This window comes from Mugil cephalus, chromosome 12 (genome assembly GCF_022458985.1).
Source record: "Mugil cephalus isolate CIBA_MC_2020 chromosome 12, CIBA_Mcephalus_1.1, whole genome shotgun sequence".
Taxonomy (NCBI): Eukaryota; Metazoa; Chordata; class Actinopteri; order Mugiliformes; family Mugilidae; genus Mugil; species Mugil cephalus.
The window spans coordinates 11137799-11162658 of record NC_061781.1 but is presented as its reverse complement, the minus strand read 5'-3'; the positions used below and the strand labels follow the sequence as shown (position 1 = coordinate 11162658).

General features: G+C 39.8%; 1 protein-coding gene across 1 annotated transcript in view; it reads right to left on the bottom strand.

The window, feature by feature from the left end:
- Positions 1–24860, bottom strand: part of cps1 (carbamoyl-phosphate synthase 1, mitochondrial) — a 56356-nt gene that overhangs the window by 12223 nt on the left and 19273 nt on the right. The window contains exons 22-34 of the mRNA XM_047601643.1: positions 21474–21615; positions 21322–21387; positions 21095–21158; positions 20580–20761; positions 18426–18620; positions 16271–16338; positions 13715–13790; positions 12143–12220; positions 9964–10071; positions 7448–7537; positions 7006–7176; positions 1164–1238; positions 928–1026 (exon numbers count right to left, since the gene is read on the bottom strand). Coding sequence (XP_047457599.1) covers positions 928–1026; positions 1164–1238; positions 7006–7176; positions 7448–7537; positions 9964–10071; positions 12143–12220; positions 13715–13790; positions 16271–16338; positions 18426–18620; positions 20580–20761; positions 21095–21158; positions 21322–21387; positions 21474–21615 — 1414 coding nt within the window. The remainder of the gene's footprint in view (positions 1–927; positions 1027–1163; positions 1239–7005; positions 7177–7447; positions 7538–9963; positions 10072–12142; positions 12221–13714; positions 13791–16270; positions 16339–18425; positions 18621–20579; positions 20762–21094; positions 21159–21321; positions 21388–21473; positions 21616–24860) is intronic.

Here is a 24860-nt window from a genome sequence, read left to right as displayed (position 1 = left end):
CTAGATTATGCAGTCACATACACTGCTCTGATCCCCAAACCACAACCTTCTTAAAAGTATTAGAGGCAAAACTCATCAGTGTTGTTGCACCCTCAGGAGCTCAATTGCCCTCAAGTGTTACTTCTCATCGGCCATGCTACAGCGTGTATGTGGCCCCAGGCACTTGCCTTGAACAACCTGATGTTGTGAGTGAATGTAGATGTAAAATATGTAAATGTATATTCACAACTAAATGGAAATTAACTCTTATATTTGTGGCTGTAGATTACTGAATTTCTTACTGGTGTTGTAAATGACATAATTCCATCACTGCCTCTTAATGCTTATTTAAGGTACTGTGGGACATAGACGCCATAACCTATAGATGTAGCTCACGTCAATGTGAGCCACTGATGAGACTTCCTGCTTCACTTTCAACAATGATGTCATACAATTGTGTGTATCTCCAAACCTCCTCAGTCAACCTTCCCGATTCTTTGTTGATCCAAAACAATCAATTCAAAATTGCAGAGACAGTTACATTTCTGGGGAGGTGCACGTCAGGCCTACAGCCTCACACTGAACTGAAGCCTAAACCGCCTATTAGTTGTAAGACCACACCAACCAGCATCTGCCCCCACTAGACTAATGCTTATTATCAGTCCTGCAAACTGTATTTCAACCCTGCTGGGTCATTCACACATTTCCACTTGAGAGACGATCATAGTTTCGAGTCACGTGAGAGTTTTTAGACCCGCGTGAGTCGAGGTGTGATTTGGTTTGAAGCTAGCTGAGGAGTGCCAGCCTGGCATTGTAAGAAGCAGATAGCCTAAAAGATTTGGACCACCTGTTCAATAGGCACCTCATATTTGATGTCGGGTGGGCAGAAGGCACCAAAAGGAAACGGAAGCAGGAGGCAAGTGGACCTCCAGATGGCCGTGGTCTTACCTGAATTCCAATCAGGATGCCCTTCTGCGGTAGCTTAAATCCTGTGGAGAGCATCGCCTTCAGGAAGGCTGAATAAATGTTTGGTCCAAAACAAGCCACCTGCAATAAAACATATGGATTGACACACATGAGAAAGAGTCCGTGTCTCATCTCCAAATCAGATAATAATGAGTTTTTTTTTTTTTTAACACAATGAGTATTAAACTAGAATTGGTTTGTATTTGCGAGGGTTTTACTTCTCCAGTGGAAGCCATCTCACAGCGAAGAACAGGGTCTGCATCCCTTAGGCGTGGCCAGGAGAACATGGGCGCCTGGTGACAGAAGGGAAGATCGACTGATGATTTTAAAAGAAAGCAACATGATGTCCTCGCACGTGAGCCACTACTGCTACACAAATTCATCACATCTTTGTCTTTTACTTTAGTTGGAAGCAAGTTTGCCTAAAATACTAGACTTGTCTTGGCAGTTAACTACAGGCTGATTCCTGTTGGTTGACCGTGATGATGTAGCATTTGCCAACTACAACTGTGAGTTATAAACTCATACATGCTGTGAAGAAGGTGACAACCAATTTCCAACATAAATGGCAAATATCATAATAATGTTTACAGCCCAAAGAGATTCTGTGACACTGCTGCCACCTAGAGGCCAACAACAGCTTGCATTTCTATAAAGAGTAATGTGGCAGCTAAACAGGTTTATGCAATGCAGAAATACATTTAATATAATGTCAGTTTAATCATAAAGGTTCATATAAATACACCATGCTGAAAAAAGTAAGTGAGTGACCAACAGGGTGAGCAAGAAGAGGAGAAGAAGCACAGAGGAGAGGAAAGACGCTGAAAAGAAGAAGGAGAGGGCAGGAGAAAAAGTAAAGACAAAATAATGGGGAAAATTAATAAAACTAAATGATTGGCAGGGGTGAGGAAGGGATTAAATTAATTAAATGGAGATTGAAAAGGGAGCAGGGGAAGAGAATGAAACTACAAGGAGAGAGAAAGGAGAAGATAAAATGATGACAATTAAAAGATTGGATAAAATAAAGGAAAAGTTCGGTAAAAAAGCAGAGAAGACGGCTTTGTCACGTTATTGTATTATAAACAAATTAAGAACAGTGGGATAACATTCTTATTCCTCTATTTAAAAGCAGACAACACCCGTTACCTTGAAGCGTACAAAAGGTGGTGTGTCATGGTGTATTTTTTACACCCACACACACACACACACACACACTTAGAGGCAAGGGCCACTGGGGGGGATTCATCCTTGAAGCAGGCTATCTAATCAGTGAATGTAATGTTAGCATACTAATGTAAGAGGGGACGAAGAGAAGGGAATGCAGACGGAGAAACAGCATCGCTTATCACGCCTTTGTTCAAGGAGTCAGAGAAAGACGGGGAAGTACGCAGAGATAAAATGACAGAATGAAACCGAGAAAGAAAACGAAACAGGCAGAGGGACATGTATAGAGAGAGAATAACAGTCGGAGAGAACTTTTAATGAAAGAACAGAAAAAGAAAGAGTGACATCACACACACGCTCGCAGGTTTGAGGAAAACCAGAACTGTCAATTTTCATGAGCCGCTCCTTAATCATTAAAACCACGAAGAATGAATGAAAGTGTAAATACATCAAAGGGACAGAAAAGAGACAGAAAGCAGCATGACAACACCTGCAACTGGTCTAGATATGAGAAACCATAAACAAGCCTTTCTAAACTGTATTATAATGGTTTGTCCTTCAATTGCGGTGGTGTGTCTCTCTCACAAACATCCTGCCAATGCACACAAACACTCCTTTCCCATGTCCCCATCCCACCCACTCCTAGGAGACAGTACAACTGTGAGGCTCCACAACATGAACAATCTTATCTTGGGGCACCAGCTGAGCTCCAGCGGAGAAGGGAATGAATAAAGTAAGATGTTTTTCACAACATGACATTGTGGTTCAACGTGAGCGTGGTTTAATGCCAAAGTGGCAACTTTCTAAATGTATATTCACGACTAAATGTAAATTAACACTTATATCTGTGCCTGTAGATTACTGAATTACGACTGTTGTAAAATGACAAAATGACATACAATTCCAACACTGCCTCTTAAAGCTTATTTGGAGTACTGCGGGACACAGATGCCGTAACCTACGCAAGTAGCCCAAGTAAGTTTGAGCCATTTCTACCTGTGCTCTCGTCAGTCTGGCTCAATCTGTAAAAACACCATGCTAGTCGGAGCTGTGTCGGGCTAATTTTTGTTCTACTTCATGCTTCACTTCCAACAATTGTAAATGAAACTTTCCCCGAAAACAAGTTTGTGTCTCCAAACCTCCTCAGTGAACCTTTGCTCAATATGTATTGTTGATGCATCACAATCAATTCAAAATTTGCAGAGATGGAGAAACCAGCTGGAAATACTGAAGTGGAAACGCGCCACTACCTAAAGCCTAAATCACCTATTAGCTGTGAGCCCACAGCAACCATTCAAATCGCAGTTTATGTCTGTCTGTTGAGATGCATGCAGGGAACACACTGAAGGAAGTTAAATACGTGTTTTTGCAGAATCTCATGTTACCAGTAAAAATGGCGATACATCATTTAAAAACACATTAACCAGCCATCGTGTTTAGGTTGAGGTAGCATGGGTAGTATTAACTAGTCCAGTATGATATTTCTAGCATTGTTTTTCTCATGGGTCACTGAAGAATGTCTTTCAGAAGTCACCACAAAGCCGTGGTCAATGAGACAAAACACTGCGCGGCTGCAAGGTATTTTTCTTCGGCCTATAACGCTGCACTAGGGACCAACACCAAACCACCATATCAACTTCCTCCTCCTCAAATGTTGTTTTCATGCCTTTTCTCTTCTTGGGATCATAAATACAACAGTGTTATTGTTCCTCCGAGTTTATATATGGAGATAGAAATTACACAACAGGGACTTGTTAGTGCAAAGAAAACAACATGGCTTCAAACGAGGGACTGTCACAGACGAAATAAGACAGGAGCACAGGGAGGCTGTGAGGGAGTAGGACAGATAAATGAAGACGGCCGCTCCGGATGGCAATGTGCCTTGTGATGATACAGTGAGGACAGTGATGCTGAAAGCTGAGAGAGAGAGAGAGGATATATTGATCAACCACACTTCAGAGTAGTTACTCTGGATAATGGTTTCAAACATCACAGTATATTTACAGAATGGTCTTAATGTTGCTGCAGAAATATGGTGTTTAAAGACAGAGTTGGCAGTTTGGGGAAAAATGTTGATATTTGAAGTCAACTGCCAAACACATACACCTTCAGTGCTCCTTCGGGAGCTTGGACGACCAAATTGATGGACGCATTGCCAAGACAACAACACTAACAACCAGCATATCAGCTACAAACAGCAATACTCACACGTTATTACGAAGATTAGTAAACATTACCGTCCTTCCTAGGTTTCTAGGAGGCTACAGCCTCTGTTTAATGATTTCCACTGAATATATACAGTGAATTTGACAAAAGAATTATTGGATCAAAATTGCTGAAGCCATTAACAGGAAAAACCAAAATGATCACTCCTTTGTTAATCAACTGCTGCACCAAACCTGGCAGGGGTTTCAGCGTGGCCTCTAGCAGTCAGGGGGCTTGAAGTCTGTATCATATACTCCAAGTAAACTCGGAAAGTCTTTTATGCCCGCCACCCAGAGAATTCAGAGCTCTGATTAATATTCCTCACCACTGAGCAGACTAGAAATTGAAAACTTTAGGTGGCAGGGAAGAGTGGGGGATTATACCTGCGTGATTGGTTTTAAACTACAACCATTGTTACAGCAGCTCTGTTGTAATTAGAGAGAGAAATTACTTTGGAAAAAATAGCTTTGGAACAGCTGGCGACACGTAAACTCTCTCATACCCAATCTAAGGAGTAAGCCCCCCAGTCGGTATGCGAGATCCACCTACTACTCCCGCTCATCATGCCTAGGTGGAGGGATGGAGCAGTAATTGCCGTCTTTGTTATGTGATCTAATGGAAGCTGCATTAGTGGAATCTACAGTGCCTATTAACATCATACATGTTAAGCTATTAACACAGTCTTTCTTTTCCATAACACAATACGTGGAAGAACGCCGGTGCTATGGCTGTTAGGGACCACTGAGGAAAGCAGAAATCACTTTGACACAACAAGGAGGTATTTGGTGAGAACAGAAGATTGCTAGTGCAGAAATCGCTCATGAGTAATGGATAAAATAATTAAAACAGTGGCCGCCTTTTGTCCAGCGTGAGTGTGTGGCTCCATTTTTATACCGAGCACAACAACATTTGCACCACTCAGAGGAGCAGTTTGGTCAATAAGACAGCACTTGTCCCCTTTGGCAGAACAGAGTCGCAGGATACAAAAAGCAATGCTTGAGTACTTGGTTGATTGAAGAAAACACAGGCTTGCAACAAAGGCATATGGGCTGAAAATGTGGCAACTTGAGTCCTTACAGGGGCACTTGATGACCAACAGTAACTTGGCAGACCAAAGGACATTATAACGCAGGCACTTGGTCTGACCAAAACAGCATGTTGGGAGTATTTTGGCTGATCACAGGGCTCCTCTGCGGCCATTGGTTAGATGAGAGGTGTACTTGTGGTACTCAAGCTGTACACTGAACTGTGCCATTGTAAAAATCTGAAGAAACTGCTGTGTGCATGTGTAAATGGTTTCCAATCCCCGTGGTGATTTACTAATACCATCATGGGGTTCCTCTGGAACAAGGACTGCCGATGATGACTGTTAATGTCCTTTAAATCAGTTAGGATATCAACTTCATGCATTACACAAAAAAGCCTGGTGTAGCCACACCCAATTCTTATCTAAATGTAAGTCTGGTAACATGCATGTGAACTTCATATGGAAGGGTTTCAAGGAGTACAGAGAAAAATATCTGTTCACAAAATTGGATAGTTCTACAACCAAACAAAACCATTGTGTGCTCAGATGACACATCACTGTTACTCTCCTGTCCATCATCATATATTTTATTTGATTGGCCAGCAGATCCTTGCTGGGCCTTAAGCACTTCCCAACATGCCCCCCCCCCCCCCGCAACTTATTGTACAAAGCTCGTGGAAGGCTTCCCATAACATTAGTCCCAAGTTAAACAATTTAAAGGCCAAATGCTGGCATATACTAACCAATAAATGTAAACTTCTGACTCACTTGGAAAATGATCAAAGAAACAAAAATAGTTGAAATAAATCTTAACTTGTATTATTATTCTGACATTTCACCTTTTTTAAATAAAGCAGCAATCCTCATAGACCTAAGACGGTGCTCACTAGGCCTGAATGCCAACATGAAATCCGTGAAAAATCTGTGAACTGTGCATGTCTGCTGACTTTCTTCAAATGAATAACTGCATCAAAGTCCTGCCTGCCTCTGGCACAAAACCTCAGGCTGGTCAACAAACTGTGTTGAAACCATGAAACTTAACACAGAATACTATCAATTTCTTATTTGTAGAGCTATACCTTAAGCTTGCCAAAGAGGTCAGTGTGAACAGTGATGGAAATAATAATTACAGCCATCAGCGTCTGAAGGTTCAGTCATCCAGGTCTTGGTATATCCAAAAAGGCAAATGGTCCTACACAGTTATGAGAAGATGTTTCTCCACTACTCCAGCCGAGTAGCTGCTTCAGTTCTGAAGGCAGTGTAATGTTTTCATTCATCTTTGCATATCAGAGCCCTCATTCACTGAATATGGAAAAACAAATCTGTGTCTGTAAATGAGAAACCTGAAATACTAAGCATGTTGTCAGTGCTCAGTCTGAGGATGGGTGTTACAATTACTGTATAAACTAAATGGTAGTGATGCATGCAGCAGCAGAGTGGCAGGAGCCTAATTTCACTCGTCATCTTTCAAGATTAACAAGGGTTGACCAACAATGAGATCACTCAGAATTTGGTGTCAAAGTGAGGATATGATGTGAGGTGCCATCATACGCCAAAGAGTATCTTTTGCTATTTCTCCAATCTCTATGGAAATTCATGAAAATAAAACAAATGAGAGTCAGTCAAGCATTTTCCATTACAGTCATTTCAGCTTTGCCTCTTACCTTGATTCCAACATAGTCCACAGGAACGATAGGTTTCTCCAGCGAGGGCAGGCTGGCCTCATCCAAAGGTTCTCCCACCATCACTTTGGTTGCCACATTGATAAAGTCCACACCAATAGTTTTTGATACAAAAGGAAAAGAGCGTGATGCCCGCAGATTACACTCTATCACCTATAGACATACACAACACAAATAAGGCTAATTAGAGAATAAACAAGCTACAAATCTATGCATTACCAGTAGATTAATGAATGGGCAGAGCATGCAGTGCTGTAGTAGAGAAAATCAAAATCGAAGGTAACATTGATCACAGAAACCATCTAGAGCTCAAAGTTATTCTGAACACAAGGTGATTTCAATTTGTGAGTGAATTGCACTCGCTGCAACCAGGTGTGAAAATGTCAATTTGTCATTTAGTCATACCCTGGGAAATATTACCTACCATGACATCATTGCCTTTAACCAGAAATTGAGTGTTAAAGGGCCCCGAAATTTCAAATGCTTGTGCAATTTTCCGGGTGGCAATTTTAACCTGAAAGCAATGGAAAAGGAACACACACTTAGAATACATATGAGTCTGCCTTAACATACCAATATCTCTACACACTCACAAATGACATATGACATCCAGTTTCCCAAATATTCCAATTCACTATCAGTTGAGTCTTTTAATTTCATTCTGCTTATTTATATTTCCCTCCGTCTTCATTTGTCTCTGATACAGAAATTGTTCTCCCTCTACTATCATTGAGGATGTTCCAATCATTAGTGTCAGGAGGAGATAAGTAGGAAGGAGTGAGGGGCTTCCTGGAGGAGCTTTGATCAGGGAACTCGCAATCTTTGATTGGAACCATTGTTTTGAATGATTGCCTGCTCTGCTTAATTATGTTGCTGTCGAAACAAACTGTACTATAATAATGATTTATAATACTGTAGGTAATACATAAACAGGAATAGGAGCACCAGCATTGGCCGTAACTTTATAAGAGCAGAAAATAACCCTAAGAGACTGCAAGCTTTGTTAAAAAAAAAAAAAAAAAGAAAAAGATACTTATTTTGCCTTAAACTTCAGGAAATCAAAAAAGTAATTGATGGGAAAGTGTTCAGAGTGGGTAAGTGAGTTTGGTCATGTTTTTATGAAAGTGAATGGTTTTTGAACAAGAACCATTACCAATAATTTGGCCAAGGTTTATCAGTTTGAACTAAAACTTTCAGTTTGAGAACTGGTGACAGCAGAAAGGAGCATGCTGACTGCTTTGTAAGAAAAATGCATCACGTTGTTAAATGGGCATACAGATTCTTTTTGTGATCCCGTGTGGCTGATCAATAACACTGATTGAATCCTGCATGGAACAGCGCCAGGAGTTGTCTTTTTCTGGCACACATCCAGTCTCTGGTATATTCTGATAAAAGAGCAGCATTTCCACTGATGCTAATATTAGAAATACAACAACCAGAATGAGTGTGACAGTTAATTTCTCCATATATGCTGAATTAACTTTGCATTTTTTTTCTGTTAGGATCATGGTTGTTACCATTTCTAATCCAAACAGTTGTCATACAGTTTTCTGGTATGGTATATGTTCAACTGTTTCAGTTGACATTATTACTACTTAGTCTGAGCCTTCAATGCAAAATAGGAACAACTGGAGTGTTTGACTCCAAATATTTAGGCAACTAATTTGATCTCAATAGCCAGGTTTACAATGACAGTTATTTCTCATTCCGATTGAAGATTTCAGGTCAACTGTTTACATGTGAAGTGATCTATTCCGATCTGATGTTTATATGTATCACTACATTTAATCGGAACAGCCGTTTTTCAGACACGTGACATGCACAGATCGATGAAAACATCACGTGACTGATCTCTTATCTAATCAGCATAGTAGTTGCTATTTTTCTTTCACATTTACATCAAGTGCGGTGTGTGCGGATAGAACCGAGGCTGACTTCATTCTGATTCACCGTTTACATTACTTTTCTTCAGATTGGGTGTATTCTACCCCTGTGAAACCAAATGAAATTTTGTTTATTCTAATTGAGGTGTTTATATGGAGCATTTACATTCAGTTTGGGCTTCTAAAACGATTGTAATCTGAATTTTTGGCTCCATGTAAACCCAGCTAATGTCTTTGTTAATACTAATAAAATTAATGCGTTAACGCAGATTAATCCATCATCATAATTAATCTGATTAAATACAAACACACAATTAACTCATCTTCAGTGCAGAATGACTCTGAACGTCTCTGGCAACACATTTCGGACAATTTGCCTTAGTAGAGTTACTGTTGTGCACCTAGCTGATGAAAGAGGATTAACAGGGTGAAACGCGATTAATATAGATTGAAGTGATATTTAATCGTGATTAATCGCAATTAATCCACATTAACCTTGTGATTAATCTGATTACAAATTTTAATCATTTGACAGCACTAGTTATTACCAACTATGCTCCAATTAACTGCTAAGCGGTCAACCATATGTTTTCTTTTACTTAAAGGAACACATTTCCAGGGTTGACTTCTATACATCTGAGATGCATTGTGCAGTGTAGTAATTTTTATGCTTTAAGTAGCAACAATGTCACATCGGTCAGTTACATCTTCACTAGGAGGAATTAAAGCTGCATTACCACTATGAGCTACAAAAATTACAAAATGGCCAGCTACACTTTCAGCTAGTCAGTGATCAAATGTCGCTCAAGCTCAGTTGATTGGATGAGCGCATTAAGGGAGCATTACAGAAATGTTCCCCAGCTTTACTTTGTACCGTATTGCACCCGTCACGTAGCAACAACTGTCAGTTTGTTACTTCATATGAGTATGAATTGAAGCTTTTTGCTCTATTAGCGGTAGTGTTGACGTAGTATTAGGCCCAACATAGTGAAAAAAGCCATGGAGCCATGTCAGCTGAATTAAATGGACACTATCATTTTTGTTTAAGAAGACTGACCTTTTCTAGCGCCCCCTGGCTGATTGACTGGGTCGGCAGCATTAAGGTAGCATCCCCTGAGTGAACCCCAGCATCTTCCACATGTTCTGTTATAGCATGGACCAGAACCTGCAGACAAACATGTTAACATGCAGATCACATATTCAGTAGGTGACAGAAATTCTTTTTTTTTTTTTTTTCAGGGCAGCCTCTAGTCTACAATGTGTCACAGTGAAAAAGGTAGACAAAAATGTGATGTCAACATGGTGAGCCAGTTAAAAACAATACTAAGTGCTGTATTGTGCATTTGGAGGAGACACCGAAATTCAGTCAGGACAACAGTTTGTTTCAGAAACAGGCCTAGTATTTGTTGATAAACTTGGTAAGACACAATGTGTGTGTCAAAAGAATAACTTCCAACATTTCACCCAAAAGGAAAGATTTGTATCACCAAGCAACTCTGTGTGAGTGTGTCTGTAAATGAGTTGCCGTGTCATTAGCTCATTTAAACTGCTGCTAACCACAGCATGCATTAGCACTCTTCAGATAGAGCCTGTAATTAATACGTATTATCTCTGACTTTTTCTCTCTCCCACACATATATACACACACACACAAAGCCTGGCTACGAGTAATGAGGCTTGTTTGGTATTCAATGAATGGACAGCTTGTTAATGTGATACTGAAGATAAAGGAGGGGCTGTATTCAGAGAAGGTAGAGCAAGAAAATCTACCGTACAACTGGATAGCTCACGTTCAAACCAACACCCTTGAAATGACTCTCACATTCTAAAACTACAGAAAAACAGACAGGGCGTTTAGGACGAGCACCCCAGTGGCTGTGTCGCATACTGCATCTTATACTGCAGCTAGTTGTTGTGTTGTTATGTTATAGTAAGGTTTCAAAGTTGTACCACCTTACTATTGAATACCTCCTAGTGTAGCATGTACTATGAAGTTCTATGATTTTCAGGAGCCATGTTAAAGCTGTAGAATAATTAAGTCCTGGTTATATTTAAGCCCATACCAAATGAGTTTACACAATACTGATTGAGCTAATCAACCCATCTTGTATTTGGTAGTATACCCGAGTTTTAAATCAGTCGTCTGTGGCCATAAAGAAAGTCACAACCTTAGGGAAGGAGACTGAGTAACCCCCTGACTACTTGTGCAGAAGGGAGAGTTAAGTATGTAAACTGAGTTCCATGATTTCATCATCTCAAAGAGACTCTAGACATAATGAAATGTAATAATTCCTCTGACCGCAACTGACGGCAAAGACAAACATAGTTGGTGTGGCTTTTCCTTGAGGAAAAGAACTGAAGGTGTGAGGGGCTACAGCAACTCAATACTCATCAATGGTGCTTGTGTAGTTACTGTCGCTGCCAGAGGGGGGCAGTCAAAGGTTCCACAGTGTAGCTTTAAGATCAAGTTTTCAAATTTACTTTTTCAGAGTCATCCCAAGTTTTCACCATCATCTACGCAGCTGTATATTCTGATAGTATATAAGCAAGCATATATAATAGAGCTCTAAACACAGCAGGAGAACACAAAAGCAATACAAAGAAAACAAGTCTGTGGTCTCTATCAATCAGATACAACATCAGTTTGTTGAGCAACAATCATTTCAATATGCCTTAACTGATATCATCTGAAAAGAAAAATTCATTTAGTACCACCATTTTGGTTTTAATGTATTCCATTCTCCCCATCAGATCTGTCTGGGCTGTGATATTTTTTCATGGAAGATGAATGAGATTACATCCACTTTATTCTTCAACGGGGCTCAATATCTGTCCTACCTCTCCATTTAAACTATAACATCAGGGAGGAATGAATAATGCTGGGCTGCAGTGATGAATAATAATACTGTTTTAAATGAAACTATGGTCAAATGGAGTTTCAGTATAAATGAAGAAGGGTCAAATAATGTTGTTTCCGGGCTGTTACATCATGCAATCATGTTTCCTTGTGTACATGACATACATATATTGTTATGACAAGTTATAATAAATGACAGCACAGAAAGGCCAAACTTAAGTTCAGGTGCTTTGTGTGATCACCGCTGCCAGAACATTCTAATAATAGGTCTGGTATATGTTTATTTTACCTGCACTGACAAGGCTACACTGCCAGGTTGATTTACATACAGTACACACAAAGACAACATGATATATAAGTGGGCCGAGTAGTGCGTCACCTTGCCACTCTTGGCCACAGCATCCACTTCTACCTCCCTGGCACCACGTATGAACTTGGTGATGACGACTGGATGCTCCTGGAGAACAGACAGTTATTATTTACTAACAGAACAATACTTACGCTGTCATCCAGCTCCGTCTTTGGTCTCTACCAGGGGAAACATATTGCTTTTCAACAGCTAAATACTCCACTTTGTTCTCCAGCCAGGTAAACAAGATCTATACAGTGTGATTATAGAGTTCATTAGAGCAGCCACAGTGAAACAAACTGGAGAAAAAAAAATAGACTTGTCTAAATCTAATGTCTAAGTCTAAGTGGCTGACTGGAGAGCTGAAAAATTAGAATCGGTAACAGAGACGTTACAGTAGAAGCAGAGGTGGGCTGCAGTTGTAGGTGAAAATTTTCTATAATTTCACCACTACAGGCTCCATATTTCATATTCTTTGCATTGCTGCTATATCTCTGGATACATTATATTATTATTATTATTAAAAAAAAAAAAAAAAGCTGCCTCAAGTAAAATATTAGCTTCACTTTCAGGGTGTTCACATGTACAAAGAAATGTATTTTCTGCTACAACACAAGGAACTGCTTAAAATACCTACAGACCTATAAACAGCTCAAGGAACCAGGTTTGTTACCTGAACTAGACTATGTGCATTCTGTGACTCTTCAACGTAGGTCTTCAACGTTTTTCATGCCGAGGACCACCAAACTAATGGAGAAATTAAGTAGGGACCCCCTACCTACTATATATACCTTATAAATGTACATTATTATTATCATTTTGCATCAAAATATTAAAATAAACATACCTGACATAACTGACATAAACATACATATAACGTCTTCTGCCTCCATTTATCCCTTTACTAAAATGTGTTGGATTCATGTTAACATGTCGCTGTTTATGAACCTTTAAGCATATGCTGAGAGTAAAACAAGAATGTATCCGTTTTACTGTTTAAGATTGTTAAACCATGAGGTTAGGTCAGGGTTGCTTTGATGCTCTGAAGCTCAGAAAGGTGTGTGTGCACGCTAGCCCCATTTAGAGGACTTTAGAGCACAGGTCTTCAACGGGGGCTCCGCGGACGTACTGCAGGGGCTTCGCAAAATTTTTGATCGATTAGACATTTTTTAGATATTTTTTTAATTTTCCCCCACAAGTTTGAATTTCTTTAAATACACATTAACTCACCTATTTTAGTGAAGAACAAAGAAATAAAGAATAAATATTTGAACGTGTGTATTATTTGAATAACTTAATACTGAATGCAAAATGATAACACATACAGTAGATAGGGGGTCCCTACTTAATCTCCCCATCAGTTTGGGGGTCCTTAGCCTGAAAAACGTTAAAGACCCCTGCTTTAGAGAACACTACAGAAAAGTAGTCTGAGCGTGTGTCTGTGTGTAGGCGAGAGCGGTATTATATGTCCCAACATGCTAATTCAATTTAATTTAAGGCGTTGGGAAGTGAAAAGGGAAGGTGAGACATTATCAAGGAGATCTGTGGTAATACGTGTCTCTCACATGTGCAGGCATGTACACACAGAGCTAAGACTATCACCTGGGACACGAGCGTAGCCTCCTCCAAGAAGCGTTTCATCTCCTCTTCTCCGTACGCAACGTTCATTGCAGAGCCGCTGTTGAGACACGAGCAGCAGAGAGAGGGAAAGAGGGTGGGGGAGAGAAAAACGGGGCAGAGGAGAGGAAGAGAAGCAAGCAAACAGGAGAACATACAAGCTTCAAATGATTGTTCAAAACACTCATTATCTCTCCATTGCATCACTATTACCATCGGGAACAGGGTCTGGAAACAGTCAAAATAAGGAGTGAGAGAAAGAGAAGAACAGCTATTTAGGTCGAAAAGCACTCTAGGCTCTCGAAAATGAGTTCAGAACTTCGTCATTAAAAAAACAACAGATTTAGGCTAGTTTTGTTGTGGTTGTTGTTTTTGATTTTAGACTGCTAGTCGGGCCGCCCTCCTGTTTGAAAACGAGGGCTTGTGAGAAACAGGACAGAGAAGGGCCACAGGCTTGGGTCATAGCTTTCTTCCTTAGCTGTCTGTAGCTCAGAGGCAGACATATGTCCAACGCCCGGATGGATACTGTGCTTTCATTAGAGTGCGAGCAATACAAGCTTCATAATGCATTTAAATGAATGCGTATCGTTGACTCAGATGTCACCTAGTTCTTACATCTGTTTTCTTCATTTTCAGTCATTAATGCAGTCATTTAGAAAAATAACATCTGTAAAACTATTCAGCATATGATCCGAGTAAACACAGTACTATGCTTGTGTGCCCAGTGTCAGAAATAGATGGACCTTTACAAGATGAAAGCTGTTTAAAATGTTTTTTTTTCAGTCCATCTGTCCAGCTTATAAAGTCCAGTTTCGGCAGTGTTGAAGTGTTAGTAGTGAAGGTAGTTATGGTGAAGTTATAGCAGTGGTACTATTTTATTTTATTGGCAATCCCAGGAAAGGATGATGTCGCAGTCTTAAAAGTATACTGTGCAACGTGACTCGCTGTGACTCTGCCATTGTCTGTCTCTTTGTGTATTTCCTTTGTCGGTTTGATCTTGTAGACGTCTGCATGTGTTTCCTTGTGCAAACCTGCAGTGAAACAGTCAGCAAATTCTGTCTTATTTATTTGATTTACTGTCCTTTCCTGGGCATCGCCACTCACTCTATTCATTAACTCTCACTCAACGACTGCCTCTCTGTCTCTTACTCGTTCATTTGAGGAGGAGTGACAGTAACCAAATGCCACAGAGTGAACCTTTAAAAAAAAAAAAGTAGTACTTGTTCCATCGCCTGCAAAGAGAAGGGAAAAGTAAACTCGTGTAAAATTACCCTAAGACAATCTAACTCTGGTTCTAAAATAAAATATAAAGTTTGTTTTTTAGTCTGTACTATTTTCATTATGTGGGTATTTTTTTAATATACAAGCTGGTTATGATTATTTTCCTGCTTAGCCGTATTACTTACTTACTCAGAGTCCGATTGCAAACACTGCTCACCCACACAGCTGTCTGCTGCTATTGGCTGACATCTTGAAAGCAGATTTACTTACAAAGAAACCTCCGAGGTATAATGGTCTAATGCTCTAATGGTCTGGATATGAGTGCTCATCACTGGAGAGCTGTGTCTAGCAGTGTTGATGTGTCACAGCAATAATAATCATTTGAGTAAATGTATCCAGGTTTTGAGTCTCTAAATAAGATGCAGTTTTGGTGCGTACGTGTCGTGTAAGTGCATTTTACCATTAAAATAAAAATAATATGACACATGGATCTGACAAGGAAGAAGCGTTGGGTGTGTAGATGTGTGAGTAACTGTGCTCATGTCCTAAGGCAGAGGGGAACATTCAAGAAACATTACCAAGTATGCCAGAGAGAAAAAGTGAAAAAGCTTTGAGGATGGTAAAGATCAGACAGAGTTCACCCTGATGCTGGAGAGAGAAGAAGAAACTCCACTTCAACAACATTCAGCAGAAGTGAATATAAATACAAGATTATAAACGATTCAATTATATTAATGGCATGAATATTGTTATTTAAAATATAGTGGACTTCAATACTTCCACGTATCCTTTCCCTGTATTAAATTATTTTGATGTTTGATTTGTCTCCTGATCTACAACTCCCAAGTATTTTCCCACATTTTTTTTTTTTTTTTTTTTTTTTACAGTCAACCAGAATATAAAGACATCATGACATCTGCTGGACAAAAGTGTCACTGCAGGACTGAAGGAGGAGTTCTGTTACTTAAGTTCATTAATCATTATTACCACAAAGGTATTATTATTCAGCTTATTTAGAAATGTTCACATATTTTCCTTCATGCTTCAGCCAACCAGGACTGCACCATTTTCTCCCCAGTATTTATTAATATACTTTACTAGCTGGAAATGTGACAAGAAAACCGAGTAGATTATTTGTCCTTGCATATAATACGAGACTAAAACCATTCAGACAAATTACATAAACTGTGTTCAACTGTTAATCAGTCGTTGTTGATTAAGGTGCATATTTATGGTTAAGAGATACAATTGTAAAAATCGTTGTCATGTAATGTAACTTGAATGATGGAACTTTCATATCGGTGTTGGCTGGTGTCTTACCTGAGCACATACGAGGGCCTCAGCAGACAGGGATAACCCACCTGGTTGGCAAAGGAAAATGCATCTTCCTGTGAAGGAAGAAAAGCCCACAGCAGAGGCGTCATGTTTTATCAGCCATTAAAGCATTAAGCTCTACACAAATGTGTCACTCATCGTTGAGATGCATACAAATAAATAAATGACTTCTGATTCGTGTTGTGAATTCCTTCATTTTTCATTGTGATATTTCACAATCAGTTCTTACCAGAATTCATTGGGATTTCATTATGGGGAACATTTAAACTGATTCAGAGTAAACTAATACCTCTGTAGGGAGCTGGATAGTCCTACAACCAATGAGTAACTAACTAAATGACATGTCCTTGACATTGACAGAAGCCTCCGTGGCTGGTAACTGCTGGTCCTTCAAAGTTATTTCACTGTATCTTTTACATCAGGCGCAATGGTGGATTCTAAATCTCTCCCTTCTCCGATGGCAGACACTTTGTAGCGAACAACATCAACTCAATGGTCAGATGACATGTATGACTAAATCCGTCTATCACTGCATAAAGCTCCAAATGATCTGATTGGTCTGGCCAGGCTGGTATTGCAACAAATTGAAATTTTGATGCTGGTAAAACCTCAGGGCTGGCTTCCAGGCAAACATTAGCCATGTTGTGGACTGAGTATCCACCAATGTAAGAAGGTGTCAGTTGTGGAGGACACATGGTGAAAAACTAATTTCAAAACACAAAAATGAAATAATAAATACTATAATGCAAGTGCAATGGTTTAGACCTGATAGTTCAGAGTTTTTAAGACAAACAAAACTCAAATAAATAATCACTACGTATGTAATATAACGGCTAGCACCAATTAAATTGCATAGTTTTGAAACAACCGTTGTTTAAGTGTTGTCACAGTGTTGTTTTGGGGCAGACAAAGAGAATCCGTGGTTAAAAAAAACTCATGATTGATCAGTTGTTCATCAGCCATGACTAAACGTTTGCTAGGAATATTAGGAAGCCACATTATTAGAGACACTAAATCAAAAACAAAGACTCAGTATCCAATCAAAGGCGTGTTTGTGCTCGGCCTCGTCCTTGCAGCAACAACCTTTTCATTCAGCAGTCCACAGTTTAACTTATTCAGTGTTTTAAAAGGCTTCACATATAAAGGGATTAAAGAAAAAAGGAGAGTGAGAATTCAGTTCATCCCCTTTGATATATTATTTTTTACAGCATTCCATTTACATGAGGAATGAAAGAAGAAAGGAGTTTTGGACAGAGTCTATCACCGAGAGCTCGCGTGTCCTCCACCTCAACCTCAGAGCTCCTTCTCCTCTCAGTGTCTCTCTTCAGGTCTTTTCTCTCTCTACCAATGCGCATGTTCGCCAGCCAGGTGAAGTACCATTTACAAACACAAAGTAGCTTCCCAGAGATGAAGAGCCAACTCCCCGTGGCTCTGCTGGAGTTATTCCATCCCATTAAAAAGCAAACACTTTCTTCACAACTGGCATGGAAATAGAATATTTAGGTAGACTCTGGAGAGACAGAACCATATCATATGTACCAGATAATCGCTCTTCTGAGGTAACTGAAGGCACGAGCAAAAGTAATAGAGGAGACGTATTTTAACACGGACTGCAGATATATTTCTGTGCTGCACATGCTCCACAGAGGACTCTGCCATTATTTATTTTAGATGGAGCCACAAGAGAGTTAAGAGGGCCAAACACAGGGAAAACGGTAAGTTGTGGAGAATAGCTAATGACATTTCTGAAGTAATAAAATAATGTATGAAGAAGTCCAGAACTTTTTCAAAAAATATCTATAAAAATTGATCAGTCCAGTAAATTTTACATCCAAATGCAGGCATCAGGAAATTCAGCCTCTTTCCATTTCCTCTGGTGGTAGAAAATGTCCACAAAACAACAAAAAAACTCAAAACATTATCAACACAAAACTCTAATATAAATTAAAATCACAGATGGGAATGTCAAGATATTATTTTCTTTGGGGACCTTGATGTCTTCAAGGCTTGCAGCCATAAAAATGTAGATGTTTTGTGCTCAAAATGTTTTTCAGAAGCTATTTAAAAAGATTTACTGAACATATTGTCTAAGTGCTTCTGCATCAGTGGCTCTGTGATTATTCATTATGTCTCTTCTCACCAGGGAGCTCAGGGCCCTCCATGGGGCTTGGGCCACCTCGAGGTCGTCTAGGATGCTGGAGAAGACGGAGCGCTCCTCAGCTCGGTCGATCTGAAGGGGGCTCGTACCCAGAATCTTCACGCCGCTCAGGTGCAAGGGGACGGCCAGGTTGTTAGGAATCTGACCCCCCACTGACACAATACTACCAGAGCAACCCTGCATAGGAGAGGAGAGGGAATAAAGAATGAGTAAGGTAAAGAAGATGTAATCTGTGAAATCAGTGGCTACTTCCAGTCATTCTGCCCGCTGATCAAACAGTGGAAATATGAGGCATATACACAAACAGTTGCTCTCGGTCGTGCCATGGGTTTAGGGTTTAGTTATCACCAGGGAAGAGATGTGTGTATGTGTGTGTGTTTGTGTGTATGTGAGAGAGAGAGAGAGAGAGAGAACAAGGGTGTGTGCTCCTTTTAATAACAGCATGCAGCCTCTTTTCCTGTCTAGCTGATCCAAGGAGGATGCTGTTTCCATGGCGATGCCAGGTTGTATCTCTTCATTATTCATGGTCCTGCTCTCCTGCTCCTGTCCAAGGTTTATACCCATGCTCTTAAGCTGTATTTATCACACACACACACACACACACACGCATATATACATACACACAAAGCAAGAGGGGACTGTAGGTAATGTTATCTCCCTGAGCAAACAAACTTAATCACTCTCAGAACCAATCACAACTTTTAACTGGATTACAATTCCTCTGCAAGGGAAAATCAGTGGCATAAATACACAGGTGAAACACGGTCACAGAAAATATGAGAAACATTGTGCCCTTGGAAAGTGTGCACCACAGTTGAACAAAAAAAGCTATTGATGCTTCCTTTACCCAACAGCCGTGACAATTTCATTGGACACACAAAATGTCGCAAAGTTGCATCAGTTGTACAGCTGATATGCATGGAAAGGCATATTAAGAAAACATAAGGACTGGATTGAACGGGACTTGAAACGCCGTGTGCAAAAGACCTTTAATTTCAAAATGACAAATAATTATTTTTGTGAAGCTACACATGAGGCTTTTCCTCAGTTTCTGTAAATGTAATAAACTTCCCACATAATTTGTTGCAATTCTTTAGAAAACAATTAACCTTGTAAAATAGCCCGAAAACGTCACAAGCATGTTAAATGACTGACTAAGAATATATTTACCCTAAAAAACTATTTTGCAGACATGCATAAAGTATGAGTGTAAACTACAGAGAGGTCAAAACTGGAGAGAGGAAGAAAAAAAAAACGCACACCTGTTAAGTCTTAAATCTTAGATGAGCCTCTCTCACTGCATGATGAATGTCCCAATTAAAAAAAAAAAAAAAAAACGCATTCAAAGTTTTTAGTTAGAAATGTGAGTTTTGTGGCCAATATCATCCCGGAGCACGAGGCAGAGAAAGCTGCATGCTTAACCAGTTTCTGAATTTATATATAAATATGAATAAGCAGTGAACTTCAGGAGCTGGATGTTTCATCCATACCACTGAGCACAGGATTTTTTTTCCAGCTCTCTGCTAAGTCCATGGTAATAAGTCACAATCATACTGCTTATGTTTGAATAAAGAATTCATATTGAACAGCACAGTCAAGTAAAAACATGTCAGAAAGTCAGAGTATATATTACGCCATTATGTGCACGCTTGTGTGACAGTGTTAGACCAATAAATCTAACTGCCACTAATATCAGGCAAACATTTTGGTTTGAAGTCCACTAGTGTTGTTCATCTTTTTTATGGCTCCCGAGATTGATTTATTTTAAATATGTGTTCTGTGTTCCTATGGGAAACCATAAAATGATTGCAGTGCAATATTTCAATCAGATTCCACTCAATACACATGAATATAGCTATTATTATTGATATAACTGTGATAGATTGGTGACCTCTCCAGAAAGCCCGGCTTCATTTCCAATGCATGCAGGGACAGAGCCAGTCATCTAGATCAGCATAATGTAAGTGGGACAGGATCATTAATTCTTGATATTACTGGTGAAGTTGGATATCTTGGGTTCCAGTGGACAGTTTAATCTATCGTGTACCTATGCGTGATGTTTTAGGTGATAAGAAAAGAAGAGAAAACACCAAATTTGGATGATTTGTCGAATGAAAAACGGCGGAGTGTCCTAACCTCCTGCTGGGTGATGTCCAGGATGCGTTCCAGGGTCAGCTCTTCAAAGTAAAGGCGGTCACACTCATCAAAGTCGGTGCTGACCGTCTCGGGGTTGTGGTTTACTACCACCGTCTTCTTGCCCATTTGTCTCAAGGCTCTGATGCTGGACACCGCACACCAGTCGAACTCCACGCTGCTGCCTGCGGGATCAAAGCAATTTACGAGTGCAAGTGTGACGGCCATAAACAAGAGTCTACAATTTCACCGTAATGACAAGGAAATAACGGTTACGTTTGGAGATGATTTTGTGTCTTCCATTACAATTTAACTTAGCGGGGGTGGATTGAAACCCTGTTTTCTGAGAATCTTATTGCATCTTGTGCAACATGACTGACTAAGAGCTAATAAACAAGCCTCTGTGCGTTATATAATTACTTGGTAAAAACACATGAACAATACAAATGTGGTAAAAATCCCCTTATTTTATAATAACTTATGTCCAAGAAATGCAACTGGAAAAACTTAACACTCACCAATGTGGTAGGGTCCACAACCAAGAACCATAATTCCCTGGTCCTTAAAGTCCAGATCGTGTTCCTGGTCAAGTGTGGCAAAAATGATAATGTTAATGATAATCCTTTGGGGAATTTGATTATTTAACACAGACAAAAGACACACCCAGTCTTAGCATTGTTGTCACTCATCATTTGAAATATCCTTTTGTAGTTGTGCTCTATCCAGTATATTAGAAACCACATACCTGACCGTGATAAGTACAATATAAATAGTTGGTCATTGCGGGGTACTCTGCTGCCAAAGTGTCGATCTGCAAACAGAGGAAACAGCAGTTACAGTGAGTCTGAGTGGAAAAATGGGGAGAACGTGTTGAAACCTAAGCTCGGTGATGCTCACCTGTTTGACCCAAGGTCTGATGCTGTGAGTGAGCCTCAGGTCTCTGGCTGCTGTCTCACTCGTACCCAGAACCTGACCAACCTGCTTGTCTGAGAAGCCGTCCTGCTTGGCCTTCAGCAGCAGCTCCTTGGGTACGGTGTTGCTGTTAGACAAGACAGGATACACTAATAAGGCATAACATTATGACCACTGCCAGGTAAAGCAAATAACATTGACCATCTTGCAACATTTATTTAACCATTTAAAGTTCTGCCATAAAGTGGCCTATGACAAAGTATTGAAGGAGCAAAAGACCCAATACAGCGCGTCAACTTCAGCCACCGCCACCGCTACAATACTCCATATCCCACTGGCTCCCGGCGACAGCGACAGATAATGGAGGCTGTGACATTTATTCTATAAAAAGTTACATTTAAAGTTGAGTTTTGGTGGTTCAATAAATACTTTTTTTTTTAAATCAATGAATAATCGTGATTTTAATATCAATCAAAACAATCGTGATTATTATTTGTTCCATAATTGTCCAGCCCTAGGATGGTTGTCATAATGTTAATGTTTTTAGAAATGTGCACAATGTGACTAAATTATACATCACTGGTAAAAATATTTCATTTCCATTGGATCGACAAAAGTGCATCTGATCCAATACAAGAACAAAGCATTACTTAAGAAGAATGAAAATTACAAGAATTACAGTTAATCATTCATCTTCATTCTGGTTCAGAAATACAGGTTAGCAGAGACTGTCAGTCATCTCGTAAACATTAAAGACGTGCATGTCTGACCTCAATGTTGCAGTGAGGGAGCAAGAAGCATGCTGCAGAAGACACAAAGATGAAGACATTTTCATTGGACGCAGTTTTCTGTCCATGGAATCCTCTCACATATCTGTGTTTGTGAAACCCACTGTGAATCCAGCGAGCAGCTCATGACTGGCTCACTTAATCGTGTTGCATGGACAGCAGGGAACAGCCCACCTCAGAGTGATCAATAAGAAATTGAAAAAAAAGTGCAAAGTTGCCAGACCACCAGGTGCGTAAAGTGCAAACATTTAAGCCCCATTTAAAATCAATAAAACTCTGAACTCTGTGAGCACTGAAGAGAAAAAAAATAGCAGAGGAAAAAAGCCAGGTTTCACAGGGCATTCTGACCTGAAACTGGCACCAATTTATAAAAACAAAGGCAAGGTCCATTTTCATGAACTTCACTGGTGATTACCACTTATAGAGGGTGTCCCATAAGTCTGGACCCATAGGGATTTCTATTTTTTTTTTCCCTATGGGTCCAAACTTAAGGGACAAGCTTCACATGTATAAAGAAACACAAGGCCTCTTCTGACAACTGTAGATGGCAAGAGGTGGTAAGAGAAGTGAGAGAGATGTGAGAATAAGAAAAATAAAGACCATTCTGCATTTTAAGTCCAGATAATATACATGTAAACGAAAGTTAGTTTCTAATTTTGTGCATGATGATTAATCACAGAAAACCATGCGATTAATCGCGATTAAAAATGTTTCCCGTTGCCCAGCGCTAGTAATGATATATTTTGGTCTATTTTAACAATTTTATTCATTAAAGCAACAGCTTTTCAGATTCACAAATTTTCTATTGTTGTTGTTTTCTTTATGTCTTATGGCTAAATCCCGGTGGCAAACAAGCCATTCTTAAACAATGACACTCTCATTCTAGGAAATAATTCAGTTTGCTTTGTCTTTTACAAGACTTTTGACTGATGGGTTGACTCTACTGGATTTGTCCAATGTTAAACCTAGTTTGTCACAAGGGTGGAGGGAATAACTTGTTAAATGTTCAGTCCTATTTCCTAGCAAGGTAGCCAACAGTACATTTAAAAGAGAAGGACAAGGGGACAGAACGATTTGGGACACTTAGTCAAAAAAATTACAATTACAACGCATAGCATATTACTGAAACTACTATATTTCATATTTCTGCACACATTAAAGACACACGACACAGTGTACAAACAAAACAGCTGGAGCTTAAACAAGCTCTCTTTTTTTTTTTTGTTTTTGTTTTTGTTTCTCTGTGAAACTGAACTGCAGACATGAATGAGTGCGTTCAGTGATGAAATTTACATTGATCTAATCATCTAACACAGCACAAGCCAATAATGTAGTAGTGTTCCTTCAACCTTAGCTTAAGACAACTGAAAGGAATCTCTTTTTCTACACCACTGGTAATCCTCAACTTGCTCTCCCTTCTCCTTATCTGAATTATTTATGCCCTCACGGCGCATATTGAAAATGTCAAGTGTGTTTTAACTTCCACTGCACACGGCTTTGCTGAGAAACCCCAGAAACAACGAAGGGAGAGCAGCAAGTCGGAATCAAAGGAAGGGAAAATGATCCGAGAGCTCAGTTGTGCAATTATCACGTCTGAAAAATCAGGCTAGTCGTGAGAGGGAAATCCTTTGCGCGTCGTGAACTTGTGTGCATACAACATCACACACGGATAAAACATGAAGCACACCAAAGATTTGAAGTGTTCCTGTGCTTGTACATGAGTCAGACAAGAGGAGGGTGCGAGATATTCACACAGCAAAAAAGTTTAACCAATTTTCACATTTTCCTCAGTTGTTCATTTAATTAAGAAAAACATTACACTTTTATAGCGACTGTTTTACTTGAATCAATGCTTACTTACCCAATTTTCTGCAGTATGTCTTTACGATGTTCAATTAATTATCAGTATGGATTCTTTTTATGTTTTGGTTGGCTGAATGTTTAGCATGATTCAGTTACCATCTCTTTAAGTAATACACCTAGCAAAGAAATGCCCATTTTCTTATTTTAGCAACAACCATCCCTCAGTTCTCACTATAGAAACATTCTTATGCAAACAAAGAGTCTACTGACTAGTGGAGCCTGAAGCCCACCTGTACTCTGCTCTATGCTCCATCAGTCTGGCAGCAGCTTAATGTTCTGTGCCCATCCCCTGCCTCAGAGGCAGTGGAGACTGCAACAACCCTCCATGTGTCAGCGTGTTGCGGTGGGCGCCCAGCAGACGGCCAGCAATTAATTATTAAACAGCAAAGTCAGAAGAAAGACGCAGGAAACCTGTGGCCGAGCCATGGTAATTCACAGAGGCTTTGATTTGAGCTGTCCAAGTAAGAGCCGCAGGGCAGAGAAGGGAGTGGGAGAAAGAAGGAGAGGGGGGTAGTTTAGAGGAAGTGAACCCTGAGAGAAAAAGAAACTGAGACGTGAAGAGACTGGGGCTCATCTAATATGCGTGGACCAACATTTTCGGAGTGGCAAATATTCAGTAAGAACAAATTCCCTGATGTTTTATCCTAGATTGTATCATGTTTGCCCATTTCTATTTCCCACAGCCACCACCTGAACCTTTATAGTGGGACAGAAGGATGGC